The following is a 23,150-nucleotide window of genomic DNA, read 5'->3' on the forward strand; positions in this document are numbered from 1 at the left end:
TGAAACCGTCCAGTCTCCACGTCACCAGCCCGCCAGCCCCCCATCCCCCAGGACCACCCCTCCCTGCCCGATTGCTAGGGTGCAGGAGCTCTACGCAGGCCTGGCTTGGATTACTGCCGCCCAGATGCAGGGCTTCTGATTCTGGCTGCAAGTTGGCTAGGAGCAGCCGCTCAGAGGGGCCATTTACCTCCCACTGAGTTCCCTGCTCAGCTGCTCCTGACTCCAGGAACAGCTGGAGAGCAGGTCCTGGCTGACAGTGAGGGGAAGCCAAGTGGGGTGTGCGATGTGGCTGGGGCCCAGGGAGAGACTGGAGAGTGGGGCTTCAGGTCGGGGGAGGGTGTCTAGCCGCACCCACGGGGGTCTAGTGTGGGAGACCCGAGGACTAGAGGCTCCTGTTTTCTGTCCCAAGGCACAACCCAGATGTGGCTGCCTCTCCTTAGGACGTGGAGGTGGGATGGGAACGCTGAGGTCTGCTGCAGAAAGGGGTCAAGGCTAGGGGTAGACAGGGTTGGGGAGGGTCCCGGGCCAGTTAATATCAGGTCTTCCCAGTCAGTAATGGATGGAGATAGCTGGTCTCTCTCAGGGTTGCCAGATAAAATGCAAATAGGGCATGGGAGAAACTTGGGATTAAAAAAAAAAAAATTATTCTTTGCACATCTATAAGAAATTCAGATTTAACTGGGCATCTCATATTTTTATTGGCAAATCTGACAATCCTGTCTCCCCGCCCCCCAGCTGAATTCCTTCTTTAAATAAGAGTTTTATTGAACTGTAACATACAGAGCACAGATTGTTAAGTGTGTAGCTCAGCGGATTTGCACAAGTCGAACACATGTGGAACTGGCACCCAGATCAAGAAATGAAACCTGAGCAGAACCTGTCCTGCCCCCTGCCATGTGTCACCAGTATCCCCACTTCCAACAGCTGGTACTTGTCCATTTTGGTTCTTTACAGAAGTGAAATCACACACATACACTGTTTTGCATCTGGCTCCTTCACATGACACCGTGATGGTCATTGTGCTCTTGGCTCGGCATCGTTCGGGAAGGTCGAGTTGTATGGGCCTGTTAATGGGTTCCATTGGCACAGCACTCACTGCTGCTTTCTTGTTTTGTACTAAGTGCCTAGGAGGAGGCCCACTGAGTCTCGGGGTCTGAGCCATCGTGGACATCATTAGCAGGTCTTGCCAAACAGCTTACTGAGGGGACGTGCTTGTTTACGTTCCCGCTGGCTGCAAAGTGCCCCTCAGTCCTGCACCTGCCCTGCACCCTCCCTACACTGGGCCTCTTCTTTACTTTTCATGTCCGCTTTCTGGTGCATGGTGGTGCCGCTGCCTCTGCTGCCTTTCTTCTTTGTTTAATCAAGAACCTCTTGCTTTGTTGATTCCTCTGATTTTCTTGACTAAGTGCTATCACAGAAAACAAACGAGGCCCCTGGTTCAAGTGCCAGCCTGCCCAGCCTACCTCAGCCCCCAGCACTGTGCAAGGCCTGGGCAGCAGCAAGCTCAGAGGCAGCACGGGCAAGGGAGGGGCCTTCAGTGCCGGCTGGGGGGTGCAGCTCAGTCCTGCTCCCCTAAGTACTTCCTTAGAGAAACATCATTCTGAGTGCTGCCCATGTCTTGCTGTTCCATGTCCCCTCCTTCAGTTCTTTGTGATGTTGGTCTACCCTGTGGGAGTGGGAGGAGAGCATTTCTCCTCTAAAGAGCCAGCTCCAGCCCAATAGCTTCCTCCAGCCTCAGGAGTTCTCCTTTGCTACCCCTGGAGATGGCTTTCCACTGGAATTAGTGGAAATGATGGGGCTGTGGCCACATCAAAGTGCATGCCAGGGGCTGACATCTGCTGCCCGTGGGGGGAAACAGGTGTGTGTGGGTACATGGAAGATGTAACCCCACTGTGGAGACAAGCTCTTGTGGGGAGCTAGGGTGGAGGAGGGGCCCTGGACCCCTCTTCCCACCCACCTCCCCAGCCTCCCTTGGCCACTGCCACCAACAGCCCCAAACCCTGGTCTCCACGTCCCTCTTCTCTCTGCTCACTCCAGCCCTCAAGAGGTCTTCAGTCTTGAGGAGGGGAGATACCAGCTCCACCCAGAGTAACTCAGGACTGTTTGGGGCTAGGCTCAAAAGCCCAGCTCAAAATGACTCAAGCAAAAGGGATGTTTTCGGCTCACAGCCAACAGACTGACAGACCCACTGTATGGACCCAAGGCTGGAAACTTCAGGCACAGCAGGCTCTGGGTGCTGTTGAGGCCTCCTTCCATCCTGTTTGCTTCATCTTCCAGGCTCTCCCATAAGGAGACAGGGTAGACGCTGGTGGCCATGGGATCACCACCTCCTGCCAGATTGGTGGCCCTGCTGGAAAGGCACACACTCTGCTAGTGTTCCAGCCACACTTCCTGCGTGTACACGCCCACAAGAACTGTGATGAACCAGGCCTGGCTCCTGTGCCTACCCTGGGAACCCAGGTTTGGGCCGGTTGGGGAGGGGTTCTTCAAAGGAAAGTCAGTGGATGCTGGGTGAAAAAGAACCAACAGGATTTGGCCTCACCTGGCCAGGTCACCCACCTTCCACCAGCGTACGTGGGCCAACAGGTTCTAATGCTGCAAAGAGAAGGAGGGCAACGGTCCTGCCAAGCAGTCAGTTATTTCCTGTCTCTGTGTGTCCACAGACAAGTAGAAGCACAAGGAGGGAAAACCAACTAAGAAGAAAAACACTACCATGCTACCCTTCAAAGTTGCCAGTTACATTACTTTTCTCTTTTTGCTTATTTTTTAACTTTCCCATCATGCACGTGTGATTGCTTCTAAAGTAAGTAATAAGCGCCGTAAAGCAAAGGAGAAAGCCGGGGTCCTCCCAACAGAGTGGCTCTCTCATGTTCACCTCTCGGTGGGTTCCTGCTCCGCCCCGTGTATGCCACCACCACCACCCCCGGCCCACCCCGAGTGTCATACCCCTCAGTCTCTCTCACTCTTTCTCTCACAGGCAGCTTCGAAGCCAGCTCAGCCTGGTGGTCATCGCCCGGGTGCTGGGCCAGCAGGACACGCTCCCTCTCTGGCAGGAGAAGGCTCAGGTGAGTCTGCGCCTCTGCCCGCTGTGTCCGTCCAGGCCTGGGAAGCCAGTGGGCTCAACGCCCTGCTCCATTCAATGCTTTTCCCAAAGGTTAGAAGCTTTAGGCCGGGAGAGCCGGACTGAGTTTGAATTTTTCACTCAAATCCTTGCATCGGCTAGTTCCTTTTTGTGTGCCTACTGTGTGCTAGGCACTGAGAATAGAGAAGGAGGTATACGTTACTTTTTTTTTTTAAAGTATATATAACATAAGTATATATAACATAAAGTGGTGAAGTATATAAACATAAAATTTGCCATTTTAACTTTTTTTTTTTTTCACCATCTTAATCATTTGAAGTATGGAGTTCTCACCTGTTTAAGTGCAGAGTTCAGTGGCCTTCAGCAGTCACAGCGTTATGCAACCGTTACTACCATCCACCTCTAGAACTTTTTCATCTTCCCAGTCTGAAACACTGCACCTGTTCCTTAAACACTAACTCCTCTCCCTCTCCTCCCACAGCCCCTGGTTGTACCACATTTTATAGGCAGGGAAATGAATCCTACTTTATTGAAACTGCTCCTTCCCAGTGTTCTCTGTTCCAGTGTTAGACATGCTTAGGGTGGGAGGGAAGTGGAATTTTGTCTGCTTCCCAGTCTTCTGCTCCCCAGAAGCTCTGACTATGACCTCCTTAAAGCTCAGAGAACATCCCTGCAGGGGCCCTGGGTCACGGCAGGGAGATTGAGAATGTTCTCAGCCCCAAGATACTCCCTGGGATCCCAGAAGAGGTGCTAAATACAGCCAAATCCTCCAGCTCAGCACCTGGAGAGGCCCGGCAGGCCCAGCTGCGCGTCTCTGGTCGCTGGAGGTGTGCAGGGCAAGCCTGCGTAACCCCTGCGCAGAGTGCCGAGGGAATGTTCCGGCACATTGCACATCCTGGGGCAGAGTGGACCCTATGGCTGAGTCTAATTTTGCACGGAGGAAGCTCAGAAAGGTGACTGTTTGAGTTGGCTTATCAGAGCCAGCCTGGCCTGGCTCTTGCCCTGGCCATCCCTTTTGCCTTAAATGCTTCCCCCCTAGGACTTAGCATGGCTGGCACTTCCTGTCATTCTCATCCCTTCTGAAAGATCACTTTCTCTAGGAGGCCTTTCATGAGCACTGAACCCCAAGTGCCTTGGCACCATCAACCTGTTTTAAATTATTCGTGCCATATCCTGATATTTTCTTGTTTGTTCAGGGTCTGTGTCCCACACGCACGCACACACACTCACACACACGCACGCATGTGCGCGCGTTCATACCCGCCTGTTGGCAAGCACCGTGCCTGGCACAACGGGAACATGGTGCACACTGTGGGTGCACACTCGGGAAGCCTGAGTTGCCAGTGTGTGTGTGAGGGGAACATTCCCCAGGCACAGACCTGACGAGGAGCAAGCGAGGGAGTGGCCTGCACAGGGGCCACTTCACAGAGGTAACAGCATCTCTGTGAAGGAGAACAGAGGGACCACACAGTGTCACAGGGGGTGCCATGCAGTAAGGGACAGGGCGGGCAGAAATACAGCAGTGGGGACAAGACCAGGTGTCCCCAGAGGGTTCCGGAGTGGGTGTGGTCACTGAACCCCACGGAGAACTGAGCACAGTGTCAGCAGAGGGAGGTGACAGGGCAGAGCTCTGGGAATAGATCAGGGAAGGCAGGCCCAGCTGTGGGTGGCGGGCAGGGTAGCCACCGGCCACCAGCAGCCTTTGGCAGTGACAGGAGAGATGGGGTGGGGTGCTCCAAAGTCAAGGTGTTTTTTATTGGCCAGAGCCTGTGCGTGGGAGGGTGAGGGGAGTTAATGGGAGGAAGGGCCTGGAGGGTGTCCTGCAAGGTAAGGGAGGTAAGTGAACAGGCTGTTGAGTGCGGACGCCACCCCCAGGGGGAGCTGTCCTGAGTTCCCACCGCCTGTTGGGCCTTACCCTGTCCATCTGTACCACACCCATTGCCCATCTGCCCATGTGCTCATGAGACCCTGGCTGAGCGCATCCTGTGTGCCAGGCTCTGCACCAGGAAACGCCCTCAGAGGAGAAGGTATTAGTGGAGTGAAAAGCAGGGGCAGTGACTGTCTGCCCCAGGCAGTGTCTCCCAGGGGTATCCTGACAGGAAGGAGGAGTCAGTGCTTGTGCTGCAGAGAGGAGTCTGCAGGCGGGCAGTACAGCTGTGCAGAGCCATGCCAGGATCTTAGTGGCTCTAGGGGAGGAAGGGCCAGTTGGAGCCTGCCCATGCCCTCCGTGCCTTTCCCATCTTGACTGCAAGCCCAGGGCCACGGCCTCCTCCCAGGTCCCCGCTGCAGGCACTCCCCTTTCCAGTCTGGCTTGTCAGACATATCCTCATGAAACACGCTTTCAAAGGGCACCTCGGCCCCACAGCCGCCCACATCCAGCCATGTACCCGCTTCTCCCAAGGTCTCCTCTATGCAGCCTGCCAGTGCTGCCTGTTCCTCCTGGCCTTCCTCCCAGGCCGGCCCCACCACATCTGCACACACCTTTGTGCGCTGGCATTTCCACCCATCACCTCCCAACTGAACAGCTAGCAGACTACCCAGTAATGGCTGTATCCCAGGGGCCATCTCAGAGCTTGCCTGTTTCCCACAGCAGCCCCAGGCAGTGAAGACTCTGTTTATCATCCATCTTCTACAGATGGGGAAGTCTAGGCAAGCGCAATAGGAAACTTCTTAGGGTCTCACAGAGGGAAAAGTGTGGAGCTGGGCTTCAAGCTTAGAGCCCTGGCTCCAGAGTTTGTGCCCTTGACCCTGCAGTGTGCCATCTCCACTTCCCCAGCCCCTTCCGCAGCTCTCTGTATGTGACAGCCTGTACCACAGCTCCTGCTTCACGCTGCACAAGCCCTGCTGGTCCCTTGAACTTTAGTCCTGGGTGGCAGATAAGGACAAGGGTCATCTCTTCCTCTTCATCGATGCATAAGTGCTTGATAAACTGTATCCATTGATTCACTGGGGCGGGGGGGCAAGGGCTGAGAATTGACTCTGTGGGAGGAGAGGATCTGGGGTGAGTGCTGGGCAGAGGATTCTACTGGTACTGCTAGGCATTGGGGTCCCAGTACCTGGATTGCTTGGTTCCCAGTCTCAGGCTGCAGTCTGCGGCCACAGGACCAGGAGCAGGTGCCAGATAACTGAATTTGAGAGTCAGGAATTCTGTAGGCGATCAGGAGGTAGTGACCCCAAGGCTTGCATTTTCTAAAAGAGTCTCGGGGTCAAACTGCCCCTGTGGTTCCTGTGACTCCTGGGACGGTCCCAGATTTAGCCTCAGGCCTCCAGACACTTCTCAGGGCACTGAAGATACAGCCCTGAAGAGAACTCAGTCCCTTCCTTATGAAACTCGGGGTCCAGGGGGAGATGGACACAGAGACCAAGGAAGAAGTAAACATTTGGCATGCCAGGTGGAGATATGTGCTATGGAAGAAAATAAAGCCAGATAAAGAGGAGAGGAGGTGTCCGGAGGCTGCTGTTTTATAAGGGTGACAGGGACATTTGAGCACAGACCTGAAGGAGTTGTGCAGTTTTCTGGGGGCAGAAGAAACAGCAAGTGCAAAGGCCCTGGAGCAGGCAAAGTCTTCTTAGGAGAAAAGCACGAAGCCAGTGTGGCTGGAGCAGAGGGCCAAGGGCTGGGCAGGAGGAGTGGAGGGCTGCCCGCTAAGCGGAGGTCACTCCCTCAGAGACTCCGGCAGTGGTGGGGCTTTGATTCTCATGCCTAAGTAGGGAGCCCTTGGAAGGTTTTAAGAGGAGAAATGTAACCAGATTTGCAAAGTGTTTACAATTTACTCTGGCAGCTGTATGAAGAATAGACTGTTGGGCATGGGGAGGAAGGAGGCGATTGCAGTAAGCGTAGTAATTTACTTATTATTGTTATCTGTCCGCCCCACTAGAATGTAAGCCCATGGTGGCAAGTCAGCCTGGGGACGTGGTGGCGTAGGTGGTGAGAAGTGGTCAGATTTGCAGTGTATGTCCTAAGGACAGACAGCAGGATATAGAATGTGAGAGAGGAGACTCTAAGATCTGCACATCTGGCAGGGCGGAGAGCCCTGAGGAAGGCACAGGTGGAACAGGTTTGGGGGAAAGCCAGAATTTGCATTTTGTCCCAGGTTACCTCTTGCCACACAGCAAGCCTCTTTTGTCAAGTCATGCCTTCCTGTTTGGAGTTTGGAAAGCATGGGCTTCAAATAGCCAAGGTCAAAGCGGGGCTGAGGGTTGCATCTCCCAGGGAAAGGCTGGCTGCAGTTCTGCCAGCTATCATTCATTCATTGAACAAATGAGGATTAAACATGCACATGTGTCAGGCACTGTGCTAGGCTCTGGGAACACTGCAGTGAACAGAACTGCCCTTATGGGGCTTACATTCTGGTGGGGTGGGCAGATAATAACAACAACCAAAAATAAAACCAAACAATAAAACAACAACAACAACATAATAATTACACAGCATGTTAAAAGGTGATAAATGCCACAGAAATACACTAGTGTGGAGTTGGGATGGAGAGTGCAGAGGTGTGGGGAGCTGGGCAAGCCTGGCCTTGCAGAGCAGGTGAGCCTGGAACAGGGGCTGGAAGTTGGGGAGGGGACAGCTGTGCAGGACCTGTTCGGAAGGCCCGGTCAGGGCACAGGCTCCAGGAAGCAACAGAGGCCAGCAGGGCCTTGCAGACACACCCCAGCCTGGGCAAGTGGGGGCCGCAGTCAGGAGACAGGCCGTGCTGACAGCGCCCGAGCTGGAACTCTGCTGCCTCCTCTTGCTGGGCAGACTGCCGAGGCCAGAGGAGACCCGCCTCCTTGGGTGATCATCTGCTTCTGGCCTGGCATAGTCTGTCCTCAAGGGCTGAGTGTTTACAGAGCTGGCTCCCAGAAATGGGGCCAAGGTGGGGAGGTGCGCTGGTCAGGCCATGGCCCAGCCGGGACCGCCGCCCAAACAAGCCCTTGTTCTGGGAGAAAGGGGTCTGTCTTGTGGATGGCTGAGCTGGAAACAAAAGGGATCAGAAGGTCGAGGCTTGATACACAGAGCTAAGCAAGTGTAAGGGAGAACATGGGAGCTAGTGTCCTCCTCCACCCAGCCTAGCCCCACCCAGGGCTCCGTAGCTGGGAGGGTCCAACTGGGGTGAGGCTGCCTGCCGCCTGAGGGCTGCTTCTGGGGGTGAGGACTGTGCTTGCACAGCTGTGAGCCTCAAGCAGGCAGCACTGTTTTGGAAATTACCGCAGCCTCGCAAGGCCTGAGCAAGGTGGCATACTGCGGTTTTGGTGAGGCACCAGGTTGAGCCTGTCTTCCCTAGAACCTTCCCTCTCTCTCCCTACTGCCTCCTCTCCCCTCTGAAGGGATCAGACAGGAGCAGAGGCCTGACTCCCAGCCCTCAGCCCAGTTGCTCTTGTGGGCTGTCTGAGCCCACGGTGAGCAGGTGTCTGCAGATGAGTCAGGGGGAGGAAGCCAGGTGTTCCGGGCAAGGCTGGGCTTGAGCGGGGAGCTAGGCTGGGGGGCTCGGCCCTCACCCTTTTGACCACTCTGCACCTGCTACATCTGAAGAGATAGTGCCTCTGTGAACTCCCCTGAGTCTGCTCCTTGGTTCTGCACCACCTCCCCTCCCCAGGGCTACATGTAGCCTCGAGGGGCCAGGGGCTCGGAGCATGTCTGCCTGCCTGTCCACAGGTTCACTGGATGGCCCTCTCTGAGGCTTGGCTGAGGCTACCCAAATAAGGCGCCAGGGCTGGGTGGGAAGGAGTGCTCACTGCAGACACCTGGACTTATGCAGGCCACAGCTGGAGGTGGGGACACTGGCCCATTTGTTGAGAGAGGGTGAACAATTTAAATGGAGGGGGCGGAGCTAGCAGGGTAAGTGACACATCAAGCCAATACAGGGTGCGGACCTTGTGGGGAATCCCGCTTCCCACAGAACAACTGTAGAAGGACATATTTGAAACAAAGAAAAGTGAACATGTTAGGTCATATAAGGAATTAATTCTTGGTAATTTTGTGGGCAAGAGAATGGTATTGTGATTATGTTTGGGGGGAAAATCTTTTTCTGTTAGGAGCTCTTTATGGGTAAAATGATACGATGTTTAGATTTGCTTTAAAAGTCTCTAGAAGGAATATAGAGGTGTGTGGGGGGTGATGAAAAGGGCAGGTGGTGTGAGGATGACGGGCATGAGGGGTTCATTCACAGCCTCTCGTCTTCCCCTAGCGGTTAACTCCCACAGGAGCAAGTTAAACGGGAAGAGGGACATGAGAGCGTGGGCCAGCAGGCATGGGCAGCCCTCAGTGGGGATGGGGTCTTGCTGGTGGCAGAGGAGACCCCCTCTGCTACTCTTGGTTCCTCTAAACCGCAAGTGTCTGCTTACTGCAGGCAAGTGGATCCAGCCTCCATCCATGCAGCTCTTCTGAGTTCACCTCTTTCAGGAAGGGCTTGCCCTGTGTGCCTGTGTGACCTCTTCTCCTGGGAACAAGGTGTGTGCTTGTCTGCATTTTACAGACAGGACACTCAGCTCCCAAGTGACAGGTGGATCCAGGTTCTGGAAGTCCATACTCTGACCTGCCACTGACAGCTCAGGCAACCAGGTCCAGAGTCCCTGAGGGGCCCCGAGCACCCTGCTGCCACCCTCCGAGAGTGACAGCCTCCCTTCTTCTCCCCAGCTGTTAGTGCTCAGTCAGCTGCTGAGCTTTATGAGGCTGTCATCCCTCAGTCAGTACCTGGGCTCTGAGACCTCATCGTCCTTCCAGGAGCAACAGCCAAAGGCCAGCGCCGAGACAGACCGTGAGGTGAGCACCCAGCACCTACCCACCTCGCCTGGGAGCGGAAAGGCAAGGCTGTTCACTGCTCTTCCCCCTGTGGGCCCTGTAGAGACATAGACCAGCAAGCTGCGCCTCTGATGAGGACGTGCTCCCGGTCTGGGCTCAGCCTGTGACAGTGCCCTCACCCGGGCCCTGTGGGACGCTGTGTGCACAGGTGTCAGCCGCTCTTCTGCCCAGCCCGCATCGGGTTCTGCTGCATCCTGTGTAACCTGGTACGGCTTTGTCCACCATGGGCGCCCCCACCGTTAGCCTTACCGCACCATTTGGAGAGGATACAGGAGCAGAAATGCTGGTGAGGGGAGTGGAGTGGGAAGTAAGACTAGGATAATGAGCCCATGCGAGAGGCACCCTGTTCTCCAGGGGCAGAGCTGGGTCCAAGCTCTATGTGGCTGTCACTAAGCCCAAGTCTTTGGCCTCCCTGTTCTTCCTCACTGACTTTCCCAAAAGCCATGCTTTAGCAAGAGTCAGGGCAGTGAGGACCCCTAGCTGGCAGTGGTGGTGTTTGGAATGGTGCTGCATGAGGCCCCTGGGGTGAACATCAAGCAGGGTGGATGTGGGGGCCTCAGTTCTGGACTCACAAGCTTGGCTCCCTGGGGAGTGGGGCAGATCTCGAGCACCCCGGCCCTGGGGACCAGTATGAGGAATACAGATAGGCATCTTCCTAATTGGGTGAGGTGCTCATTCCAAAAGCTCACTCTGATCCAGAAGTCCAGCCTTTGGGCATCCTGCAAATCAGATAAATGAATTAATTAATGTTAACACAAATGGACCAGTAAGAAGATATGAGAACCCCCAGGTGTGTGTTCTCTTCTGGAACGTGTAGGGGAGGTTGTCCCTCAGCTGAGCCAGATGTTAGTGCACTTACAAAGTTGCTGCCTCCTGGGAGCGTGTGAGTGTCCCCATGTCCTGTCCTGTGCCAGTGATTTCCTGGGGAACTAGAGTGTTACGGAGGCTGAGTTGGGTGTCCGGGGGTGGGTGGTCTGTCTGGGAGGCAAGCCTCAGGACTGTGCTGGGTGAAGGAAAAAAGAGGGAAGACGAAGAGGAATGATGAGAGGGAAAGGGGGCGCTGTGTCCAGTCTGGCCACATGAGGAGTATGACCTCCAGGCTCCTTAGGGCCACTCTGTGACCTCGCTTAGTGGACTGAGAGTATCCTTTATTTCAAAGACTGTTCTCATGCATGTAAAGGAGGTTGTGAAGCATCCCCTGGTCAGCTGTCATATTGGAAATGACCCATTTGGCCTGGTGACATAGCGGTGTCCCCTAGAAGTGTAGGGCACGCTGGTCGGGACAGTGGGAGAGGCACTGAGGCTCTCAGATGCCTTTGCTGCAGCTCCATCCCACCTGGGGTTGATCCTGGCCTGAGAGGGAGGTGGCCCAGAGCAGAGGAGGGAAGGGGAGCCGGTGGGGCTGGTGGGGGGCCCACTGAGGGGCTGTGCACAGAAACGTGGCGTGTTCTGTCCCCCTGGGCTGGGCTCTGTTCTGATCAGGCAGGGCCGGCCCAGCCCCGCTCCCACCTGTGCCCGGCTGACTCCTCCTGAGGCCCCAGCCCCGTTCATCTTCAAAGATGATCAGGCTGCTCACCAGCCAAAAAGGGTGGCGGCATCGTCCGCCCTGTTTTACAGGGAGCAGTGGTCTGGGCGCTGCGTCTTTCATCCTCAAGCTCAAAAGCTTTGGCAGCTTTCTCCTCGGGGTGCAGTGGGGACACCAAGGCCAGAGTGAGGCCGGCCCCAGGAGACCCAGCCTGGAGGAAATGGGGACAGCCCTTTCCCAGCCTTTGGGCCCCATCCACCAGGCCCTGCTGGCTGCTGTCTAGGAGATTTCCTGCTCTGTGGGTCTCAGCCCTCCTCCAGCCCTTGCAGATAAACACTTCTGCCTCCCTACGTCCCCTCTCTCTGCGGGGCCTGTGAGCTCCCAGCCTTCCCCCAAGGCTGGGAGAGCCACTCTCTGCTGCCCACATCATGACTTTTTCTTCTCACTGATCCCATGGCTTTGTGGTTGTCCCTTATTGTGTCCCCAGCTGGACTGTGGGCATAGCCAATGTCTCTCAGCATCGCATGACGTTTGGCAGTAGTGAGTGCTTGAATGAATGATATAATTTTAACACAAACGAGTGTTGCAACTTTAACACCTCTCCTTCTCTGAACTCTTCTCTCCCCTTTCCCCCCATTCTGGCTGTCCTGTCCTCCTTCTGGTGACCTTCCCCCTCTGCAGGCCCTCTGACCAGCCTCTGCGAGTTTGCACCCTGGCCCCTGTCATGAGGGCTGTGAGGGTTTGTAGCCTGGGCTTCTCTTGTGAGGCACTTGACTTCAGAAGCATCACCTGCTTCTGAAAGAACCAATCACAGCAGGTTGTGTGTGATTATGAGCCACTGAGGTTCTGCCTGGAAGGCCTCACCACCAAGTGGCAAAAGAGACAGCCTGCTCCTAAAGCAGCCCCTTGGGGTGGGCACGGGGTGGGGGACCCAGGCAAGTCCTGTGCTGGCCGTTTGTCCTGGCTGGGTCAGAGCCACCAAGTATCCTAGAAGGTCACCACTGCGCTCGTGGAATATGGGAACCCCGCTTCTTAATGGGGTCGCTAGAATACTTGCAGCAATTTCAAGTGCTTTTGGATAAAGAAATGGTTGCCTAGACCCTTGCTGGTATGTGGGTCAAATATTTCAAATAGAAAACAATGAAAGCCCAATAAACTAAACTTGAGTTTGTTACCTCCCCCTCACCTGCGTAAAGAGACGCAGATAGGAAATCCTGCTTCAGGAAAGGAGGCTTAGCACATGTGAGTGAAATGTGACGCATAGGGAGGGTCCGAACAGAAACCTGTTCACTAGATTCCCCTCTGTGTTCTACTGTTTCTGGGTGGCCTGGCAGAAATTTATTTAGTAAACATTTGCTCTTTCTCATCTACCTATGAATTGCCTGCCTCCCCCTCTTGAGTCCAAAATGACATATATACCTCTGTTTGCCTCACTGTCTTTGTAATTTTCATGCTTATATGAATCCCCCACGTGCAAGTATTAAGGTCTGATTTTCTCCCCTTAGTCTGCTTTCTGTTTTTTGAATTATTCAAATGAAATGTAAAGGGCAAGGAGAAAGTTTCCTGTTCTTGACAGTGGCTGTAAGTGGCCCTGTGCTTGCCCGGTTTGAGAGGGGTGGTCCCAGAGGCTGCCAGACAGAGGTCAGAGTGATGCTTGGGACCTGAAAGCGGGAAGAAGAGGTCTCAGTGCAGGAGTGTGCTCCGAGAGTTGGCTACCAGACACTCCGCTCCAGCCCAGGGGACCAGTTCTGCCAGAGACAGAGCCTTCCCAGCCTTCCCAGCAGGCTCTCCTTTCGGCCCCATGCAGACAAACATCTTGTGTGTGACTGGACTTGATTTGCTACTGTCTCCTCAAAGCCACCAGCTCAGCCTCCCCACCCAGAACCAGGGGTTCCTGGGGCTTTCTGGATTTGTCGTCGTCGTCGTTGTTGTTGTTGTTGTTGACTCCTGCACACCATTGTCCATGTAAGAAACATCCAAATCTATAGAGAATTTTTTATGAGTTTATTTGAGCCAAACTGACAACAATCTCTGGGAGGCAGAATCTCAGCAGGTGGAGAAAACGCTCTGGAGAATGGCAGTCTGGCAGCTTATTTTATACATTAGAATCAAAAGAGGAGCTGTCAGGAAGGTTACATGACATTCACTGGTGGTAGATTAAAAGGGTGGGAAAAAGCAAAGCGGGGAGAATCTCTGGGATTGGATAAAAAGCAAGATGGAGAGACACACAGTTCTTTTGCACTGGTGGGTACAGGGTAGTGAATAGTTAACATTTACGGCACAGAGAGATGGTATGTGCATGGGACAAGATAACAGTGAAAGGTTCTGTGGCCTCTGCTCTGGTGCCCGAGCTTGTGCCCTGAGGGGTCTGGAAAAAAAAAGATTACACTGATATTTCAAAGGTATGTGATCACAGATGCAAAAAGACAAAAGACAGGCTCACTTAAGGTAAAGACTGACCTTTGTCAAGGAAGCTGCTACAGGCCTAGGACGTGACTACTCACCATGACCTGCGTTTAGTTAGAGATTTGTGTGTTCAGATCACCCTGTGGTTACTTTCTGCTTCTAAGTTTGTAGGGCCACGCAGGCCTCCCCTGAGCTTGTCACGTTCAGTGTGTGGCTCCTTTTTCACCCATAGTGTGCTTGGCCAGGTTTTGTTCAGTTGTGCCCTGGCCAAACTCGGAGTCTTGGCCTGCTCTCTGTCAGTGAGGCGGGTGACACCCCGGCCTTGCTGAACCTCTGGCATCTCCTATGCCTCCCTGCTGCATCTGGCTGTTGCTCCCCTTGGCTTTCTGAGTGCTACCAGGAAGGAGTTTCTGGTTCCGTCTTTCCCCTAGGGATATGGAAGGTATGCAGAACCAGAATCTTTGTGGTGGGGTAGGAGTTTTCCCCGGTTTGGTTACATTTGGGAACTTTGAGGAAGTCGGCTGTCTCACACTGTGGGAAAGAAACAAAGGGCCACAGAGCAGAAGTCCTGAGCTGCACGGAGGCCCCAGGAGCCGGCCCCTGTCTCCTGGTAACCTCCTGGGCTTGTCCACCGCCCAGCCTGATGATGTCCTTGTGGGACAGACAGCCTGGGGCCCACTGAGAGTTCTGCACAGGTGACGGTCCCTGTACCCTAAGAGCCAGCTGCAAGTGGCCACACTACCCAGCCAAGCCTGGTGACCGTGGGTGGCTCCCGTTAGCTTCCTCACCATGCACACAGCCTGCGGTCCGCCCTGTGCTTGAGGACAGCCTTCTAGGGAGAAGTGCTTGTGTAAAGTGATTGTTGGGAGTGGCTGTGCTCTGGGCAAACGCCTTGCTGCCTCAGAGTCCCTTGAGTTCACACACTCCTGGGGTCTTCACATGTCCTCTGCAGATGGCATGAGCCTGCGTCACGCCTATGTCTGTGTGTGTGTGTGTCTGTGTGCACATTGTGTGCCTCTCTTGTATATCTTTGTGGTGTGCCCCTGTAGTAATAGAGCTGACGAACAAGTTTTACTGCTTTTGCTCCTACTGCCTGTCCCTGTGTCAGGTGACCCTGCCAAGAGCACTTTAAGTGGGTTGTAAGTGGCTGTGGAAGAGGGCGGGGGGTGCACAGCCCCTGGCAGCTCTGTGCCTGCCCCTGGACTCTCCCACTGGCCCGCAAAACCAGCAAAGGGACGGGTGCTCCCTGGGGTTTGGCTTGAGCACAGGCCTGAGTCCTGTGTCACCCAGAAGGGCTCACGGGAGCCTCTCCCTCTCCCCACACTTTCTGCCTTCTTACCTACAAGTGCCGTCTTTGCTTTCCTGCCCCTCACCATGCACCTTAGGGAGAGCCATGCTCCCTTATGGCTGGCAACCCCGTCAGGCTAAGGTTGGGAGGCTGAGGAGCAAACTGACCGTTTTGAGGAATGGAAGCTAGATACTCAGGACTCGTGAGTCCATCGCCTGGCTGGTTGGCGGTGGCTCTTATTTCCTCCGCAGCGAGGAATGTCAGACATCTTTTGAAATCAGCCTCAAAGAGTTAACCTCTGGGAAGCTGACCCTAAGGGGACATGACGTGCTAGCCACTCTTCACACCCACCTAGGTGGCTGCTGAGCTTCTTCAGAATGGGTCCTTCTGAGCATCTGAAGCCACAGGGGGCCCAAGCCCAGGCCAGCTTTGTCTAGGTCCCAAGGATTCTGACTTCTGTGCAAGTGTATGAGCAGGGCTGGAAGTGACAGAGCAGCTGCAGAGGGCACTGGGCTTCTTCAGGCAATTCACGTTCAAGCCCAGCTGCCCTTTGCCCGCCTACTCCAGGCCCCGGGGTCCATCCCCTGGGCCCAGTCCTTACCCCATGCAATGGCTCCTCTGTTTCTGACTTAACACCCTACCTCAGCCTCTTCGTCCTACAAGTCCTCCTGGATGACTCTGTGCCTGTCTTCCTTCTGTTCCCACTCAGAGAAAAGCGGCGCTTGGTGCCATCGCATCATGTGCAAACGCAGCCATCCAAGGCCTCGTCAGCTGGCTGCTTCATCTGCATGCTTCCCCACTGAGAAGTACACCCACCACTTGATGCAGGCCCTGGTGTCCTTCCCAGAAACCCCCATTCTCAGGTCCTTGGCTTCGCCCCTGATGCCCCTGTCCTTGGCAGTGCCTGGCCTGTCCCTCGTGTCCTGGATTCCATGGTATTACAGTCTGTCCACTCGACTTGTGGCTCATCTACACTTTGCTTCACAAGCAGCGTTGCCCCGCCCTGGGCCTGAGATGGTGGGTGGAGAAGCAGTGCCTCCTGAGTGCTACAGCTAAGCAGCTTGGGCTCCCTCCGCCACCACCTGAAGGCCACCAGGCAGGTGTGTGAGGCCCCTCACTCGCTGTCCTAAGTCTGCAGGAGCAGTTGCCAGCAGGCCACAGCCTTCTTACCAGCTCTCTGCTCACTTCTCCTTGTCTTTCCTGGGACTCTGTAATGACAGAAACGCAAATACACGTCCTGAAAGGTCCTGGGACAGCCCTCCCCCCCCGCCCCCCCACCCCCATCAGCTCATGGACAGGAGCAGTTAACAAATATCACTGACCTCTGGCCTGCACACCCCCCGGCACACTCCCAGGCAGGCTTTCCCTGCTGGTTCTGGACACTCCAGGCTCACTTCCTTCCCTCCATAGGGAGCCAGGGGAAAAAAAGAGCTTTTATCCCAGGTTCCTAACCAGAGTCTCAGAGTGGCGTCTCAGTGGCCTGGCATGGGTCACGTCTTTGTCTCTACCAGTCACATAGCCAGGTGTTCAGGGATCAGCCAGCCTGGGCCATGTGTCTCTCCCCTGGAGTCAGCACTGAAGACACCACCATGGAGCAACTTGGCCTGGGTGTAGGGGACAGGAAACTGGGACACTCTGACAAAGGAAGGGACCCTTGAAAACCTGAGATGTCCATGGCATCCTCCTGGCCTTCAGCATGGGCAGTGGCTCTGTGCTCCGTTATCCTTGAGGTATAAGGAGGGCAGCGCTTCCTAGGGTCAGGCTACTGGAGACCACTCAGTGAGAGGAGAAGAAAGAGAAGGGAGGAAGCATTGCTTTTGAGGAAGCTGCTGCACTGTGAGGCCTTCCCTGCCCCTGGCAGGTGCCCATGCTATGATCTGGAGGGTCTCAGTGACTCCTCTAGCACAGCACCCAGTCACAGGCTCGCAAATGTGTGCGTGGAGAACCCCGTCTCTCTTAGGCAGCTAGCAGAGCTGGGTTTCTGGTCTATATCCCCCTGAGGTCAGGGTCTCTAGTCCTAGCTGGAGAAGCAAGAAGAGCCAGCCAACCTTGCCTGTCATCTCCCGCACCCTCTGGGGCCAACAGGAAGCCGGAAAGGAAGGCTAGGCTGGGTGGGAGTGCTCTGGCAAGGGTTTGCCTGCAGCCCCTCAGCCCTCCCACCAGCATACAGCAATGGTCAGCCTTCCTATAGCAGAACCACAGGAACAGAAGCCCTCAGCCTTCCTGCTTTTGTCCTGATTCCCTCTCTCTGCCACCCAGGCCACACTGTGCCATGGCCTCTATTTCCTCTCCATCCTCAGTACCAAGAGCAGGGCCCAGGGCTGCTCAGGGCCCCACCCCAAGGTCAAGATAGAACCTAAGTGAATCCCTCCATCTCCTAAGTGTGGACAGAGTGCCTGGTCTCTGTGTTCACTTTCCCTGGGCCACCGGAAGTACAGTGAGGGACCTGGGAATGTGGATGCATGCTGGGCTGGCCTCCTAAGCTCCAGCGGCCTCGGCAGAGACGTCCAGACTCTTTGCCCCACTGGGGTTCTCAGAGCAATTTTCCAGGCGTGCCCATTCACAGCAGTGAGCTGGAAGTCCATTCCTGTCCACATGCTGCAAGCCTGTCTCCCATCGGCCTCAAGGGGCCTCATCTCTGCTCCCTGTTTGGGTCCCCACCCACCCTCATTCCAAACAGGCACTTTCATTTACAGAGTTGAGTGTCCAGCCTCTCAAGCCCCAGGGTGTCTGGCAGGCCCTGCCTGTGACGTCTGCTCTCTGGCCTTTCTGCCCTGTGCCTTCAGGGACCCTGGGCTAGGAAGAGGTGGTGTGTCAGTCACCATCTCTTCTCATTTCCTTGTGATCAATCGTATGTCTTCGTCATTTCCTTCTTACTAGGACTTATGACCGATGACCTGTCCTGATCAGAGTCACTTCCAAACTCAGGTTTCCTTTGGGCACCGCCCCCTGCTTGCTGCTTTCGTAATGGCCCAAGCCAAGGTCAGGAGTGTGACCTTGGAGCAGGAGCAGCATAGGCAAGGGGAGCGTGTCATGCAGTTGGCTTGTGGGGCAGAAGAGATAGCACCCTAGAGATGATGGCAGGTGCCACACTCCAGCACAGGTCCAGAGGGAGGTCACCCTGAAAAGGGCATCCCCTCTCATCTTGTTTCTGTGGATATGCCAGCCAGATGAGCTGTGGCTCTCTCATGGCTGAGGCTCTTGGCCTGGGGCCTGCAAGTTGCCCTGCCTCAGGGTTACTCACTACTAATCGTAGTTATTTGCCATCCTGAGGTGGAGGACCTAGACCATGCCCTGGGGGCTTGGGCTCTGGTGCCCTCACAGGGAACAGGCTCATCCTCGCCCTGTCCAGCCTCTAGCAGGCCCTTGGGACCTTGCTGGGGTTTATTCTCTCTGAAGGGGGATCTCTCTCTCTCACACACACACACATACACACACACTGTGAGCCCCCTGGCTCAAAGCACTGTGAAGTAGGGTTATCAGTTTAAACTTAATTTTAAAAAAAAAGGAAGAAAAGAAAAATAATTTGTGGGATGCAGCTCTAGCCGCGGGCTTCAAGGTCCTGAGGTAGATGAGTACGGTGTCAGTGCCAACAGCAGGATTCTTCTCCTGTGGGTCGACCCGCAGGCTGGGCTGGACCTCCAGGTCTTCTGGGCTGGCCTGAGAGAGCAACTCAGCCAGACTGTGGCTCAGCGCAGGTCCCCCAGGGCAGCCACCAGCCAGAGCCAGGGAGCAAGGAGAGGCAAAGCCGGAGGAGGCTCTTCTAGGGTCTGGTGTCCCAGGAAGGGATCCTGACACCAGTAGGCATCCAGGGCCCGAGCGGGAGCCAGAGACACTTGCAGTGTGGGCCCCTGGGCCCCCCAGCCTAGCTGGGAGACAGCGTCTTGTAGGTCCGTCTTGGTCCTTCCCAGCAGGCGCTCCTGGATCAGCCTTCATTCTCTCCCCACCCCCATAGCAGCTGCCCCAGAGCCTGGTTGGCACTGCTCCCATGGGGACCTCCTGCCAGTAGCAAGATCAGCCATCCCCACAGGCCTGGCCACCTCTAGGGGATGGGCTGGGGTGAAGACTTGCCTGGTTAGGTAAGTCTGGATCCCTGGTCCTGACCCAAGGTGGGAGAAACCAGAATGTTCTGAGCAGAGTGAGTAGCCTCCTGGGAGATACTCTCTATCCTACTTTCTGCCCTTTTTTAGCGTAAATACTTCCCCCAACCCTACACAGCCTGCCCTCTTGGCATTGCTGGAGGGGAATTTTGTAAAGGACCAGGGTCCTGGGAAATGGCAACCTTTTTCTCTGTCATCTTGTGACGAAAGTGCTGCAAAAGGACACTTGGCTGTGGTTCCTGGGGTCGGAACTGGCTGGACCAGAACAAGAAGACACTGACCCCCCCATCGGTGACAAGCCCAGCAGGCTCTCTCCTGTCTCTCACCCTGTCATCCTTCCCCAGGGCATGGACAGGGCCCTTTAAGGAATGAGGCATCGTGCACAGAACATCTCAGAAAAGTCTGTCTGCCAAACTCTGGGAGAGACCCAGAAAACAGAAGCTAGAAGCTGCAGGCCTTGCTGGCAGCAGCAACAAGAGACGATCCAGTCTTGTCAGCATGGGGTTCAGGCACGTCCCATTCCGTGCCCTCAGATTCTGCCTCTCCCCAAGTCGTTGGCTGAGGTTTCCCAGGCTCCAGTTCCCACGGGGGCTTCCCAGCCTCTACTCACACCCAGCAGGGAAGGCTCTGGGTGCCCTGAGACAGCGAGGGCCCATTTTTCAGACAAGGTCCTGAAGATTGGACAAGTGTAGTACTCTGCCCCCTCAAAGAGTGCCTCTGTACTGCTCTTGAACCCTGAAGCCACACTGACACCCCACCAAACCACACAGGCCTTTAGGGACTAGGAAGGGGCCTCAGGCTTACTAAAAGGCCACCTGGCACTATCAGCTGTGCAGGAAATGGGAGCAGGCAGGGGGGCTAGCGCATCAGCGGCACCCCCAGTGCACTTCTGCCCAGTCTCCCTTTCCTGCATCTTGGAAGGGAAGACAGCCCCAAGTCCATGGTGCCAGCTAGGACAGGAGCAGGCTTGCCAAGTTCAGGAACTGGTCACAGCGTGACTGGAGCAGGAAATGCCTCTCACACCTGGCTATTTTCTTTGTGTCCTACCTGGAAGGGGTGGCTCTTGCCTACCCCTGCTGGCGCTCTGGGGCCAGCCTCTGGTCCCCCAGCCTCCTGTCAAAAAGGCACTAAGGTTGAGCCAACTCCCAGCTACACAGCCCGGTGTCTGCTGATGCCTGTTTCTCTAACCGGCACAAAAACGGGGCTGGGGCAGAAGTCTGGGAGCGTGGGGGTTCGGAAGAGGCCATGAGCGCACCCAGTGCAACTGCCTGCCCCTTTGGGAGGCTGTACCCTCTCTTACCTTCCCCCAATGCTGAGACAGCAGTCTCGGTAAGTGAGGGGAGGACGTGGTCTAGGCGCTTCCTAAGCATGTAACGAAGACTGTTTTCTAAAAGCACCACTGCAGACTGCTGTTTACAGGCATCCCAGTGTTTGAGTCTGCCTGCCTGTGTACTAGCCCAAAGAAATGCATGAGCAGGAGTTTGTAGTATAGAAAGAAAAGTGATTTAATATCAAAGTGGCAGATCTGGAGACAGAGTTTGTGCCAAAGACCTGGCTCCTGATGGCGGGTCGGCTACAGACTCTAAGGAGCAAGATCTCAAGACACCAAAGGTTGGGGGTAGGGGGACAGGTCATGCTGGAAGCTGATTGTTCCGAGGTAAGGTCAGGATAATGAATCACTTCTTCAGGTCTGGGGGACAGTTCTGAGGTCTTTTCAGGAGTCCCTCTATCTGGTGTCATGGGACAGTAGCCAGGGGGTCATTCCACCACAAGGCTCAGGAGCAGAGACATAACTTAGGTCAAGATGTTATCTGTAGCCTGCCAGAGGTCTGAACTGTGTGACCATGAGTCAGGTCCACGCCTCTGTCCTTTGCTGCCTCGGGTGCTGGCCATCAGGGGAAAGAACAGGGCCCTGATGGGCAGAGAGAGAGGGAGCGTGATTTTCAGAGCTAAGATTTAAAGCTGAACTGAATCAAAGTCATAAAGACCCTGGGTTTCAGAACCTTATCCCTTTAAGTGGGGTCAGAGTCCTCCTCCAAGGGCCTCCCCTCCCTAAATCCCTACTCTAGGGACCGCCCTGGAATGTGGTGGAGAAAAGCACCCGGCCCACTTCCAGGTAGTAGGAGGGTTTTGTCCTCCCTTTAGAAATCGGCTTATAGAATGTGGTTAATGGGGCTTTTCTTCAGAACTGCCTTTTCCTTCTTGCTATAACCACCCCAAGTCCCCCCTCCAAAAACACATTCAGGATAGTTTTCCTGGGATTGTCCCTCCAGATTTAGTCCTGGGAATCAGACTAACAACAAGATTGTGAAACCTGCCTGCAAGGGTGGTGTTTTTCTTTCAGTCAGTCCCTACTCAGCTTTCCCTCCAGGGCATCCCTCAGACCCTAGGCCCCGCCCCACCCCCTCCTAGGAAGATTAATTCTGCAGGAGAAGGAGGGGGCAGGGTGACTGGGGCCCCTCGGACCAATTCCAGGCGGCTGGAGGTCCCTGTTAGCCCCAGGCTTTGTGCATGGCACAGGGGTCTCTGAAATGCAGAGACACACCCACCTGTGGGCTGTGGAATAAGCCACTGCCCAGATCTAGGACTGTTTACAAGTGAAAGGGCTGAGAGCCGCCCCTTTCCTTCCCTCTCTGCCCCACCCCCTCCCAGGCTTTCACACCTATCCCCTGCAGACAGGCCCCTTTCCTAGCCACCCACCGACAATCACCCTAAGATGTTTTCTTTGGCATCTCCTGCAACCTCTCACTGTCAGCTCGCTCAGTGCCATCTCACAGAGGCCTCTGTCCCCAGGGCTCTGCTTCTTTTCAAGGTCTCGTCCCTCTCCCTTGCCCCGCACCCACCCCAAACCCAACTGAGGCTTAGTCAGTTCTAATTGGCATTGTCTTATTTAAAATTAATGTTTAAAAAAACTTTTATTGTATTCTGATTGTATGAGTAAAGCATGCACATCGTAGACAAATAATCTTAAAAAGAAAAAAAAAATTTTTAAATAAAAAAAAAATGAGCAAGATTATCCTGTAATCCTTTTTCTCAAAGCCGCACTGTTACTCCCGGTGCAGTTTATTTCAGCCCATTCTGTCCCCACTACCCAAGCACCCCAAGTCTGGCCCCCACAACCCAGCCTCCCTGCTCAAAAGCCTGGGGCAGCCGCCACTGCCCACTTTTCAGACCCCTGCTTCCAGCCCTGTCCTTTGGGCACCCCTTCCTGCTCCACCCAGGCAGCCACCAGCATGCCCTGCATCAGCCCCGGGTCTGTCTGTTGCTGTAATCTCGGCCCTGCTCCGCGCCCACAAGGCCAACCTCACCTCAAATCCTACTGTTCTCTAAAAGCTTGGTTTAGCTTAGTTCTTCCTGGAACCTTCTGAGCTGCACATCACCCCTACCCCCCAGAAAACTTAGAAGGACCCTTTCTCCTTCTGCTTCCTGGAGAAGCTGAGATTCAGGATTTGTTGACCAAATGATTGCCGTCCTCAAGTATCTCTCTCCCTCTAATGTCTGTGTGTTTGTGGCTGTGTTTTAGTTAAGGTGCATTTCTGCCGCACAGGCCTGAGCCTGCTTTGTGGGGAGAGCAGGGCAAGGGCTGTCTGCCAGGACTGCAGAGGTGGGAAGGGGTTCTGAATGCTGTGGGACTCCCCCGCCAGGGCATGGCCAGGTTGGGGACAGGGAACCCATGTGGAGAAGGGGATCGCTAGCTCCCTGGTGAGCCCCACCCCCAAGTCACTTGGTGCTCTAAGGGGGAGGGTGATAAAGGCAAGGAAGTGCTTGAGGGGCGAAGGGCAGGGGTGCTGGGCTGTTCTGAGCCCTATCACTAAGCTGGAGTCTTGATGGAGCCGGCTTCTCCCTTCCCAGCTCAGCCTTGGCCATTATCTGCCTGGGGGTACAACAGTGGGTCATTTCCTGCCACCTTTCCTATCTCAGACATAAAGTGTCTGAGAGAACAAGGCGAAAGAAACCTCTGA

At 54.9% G+C, this 23,150-nt stretch overlaps 1 protein-coding gene across 1 annotated transcript in view; it reads left to right on the forward strand.

Annotated features, from left to right (window-relative positions):
* The window catches only part of FAM178B (family with sequence similarity 178 member B), a 47,047-nt gene that overhangs the window by 19,851 nt on the left and 4,046 nt on the right, over positions 1–23,150 (forward strand). Inside the window, exons 6-7 of the mRNA XM_039872506.1 lie at positions 2,978–3,065; positions 9,705–9,830. Of these exons, the coding sequence (XP_039728440.1) occupies positions 2,978–3,065; positions 9,705–9,830 (214 nt within the window). The remainder of the gene's footprint in view (positions 1–2,977; positions 3,066–9,704; positions 9,831–23,150) is intronic.

This window comes from Pteropus medius, unplaced genomic scaffold (genome assembly GCF_902729225.1).
Source record: "Pteropus medius unplaced genomic scaffold, Ma_sr-lr_union100, whole genome shotgun sequence".
NCBI classification, from domain to species: domain Eukaryota; kingdom Metazoa; phylum Chordata; class Mammalia; order Chiroptera; family Pteropodidae; genus Pteropus; species Pteropus medius.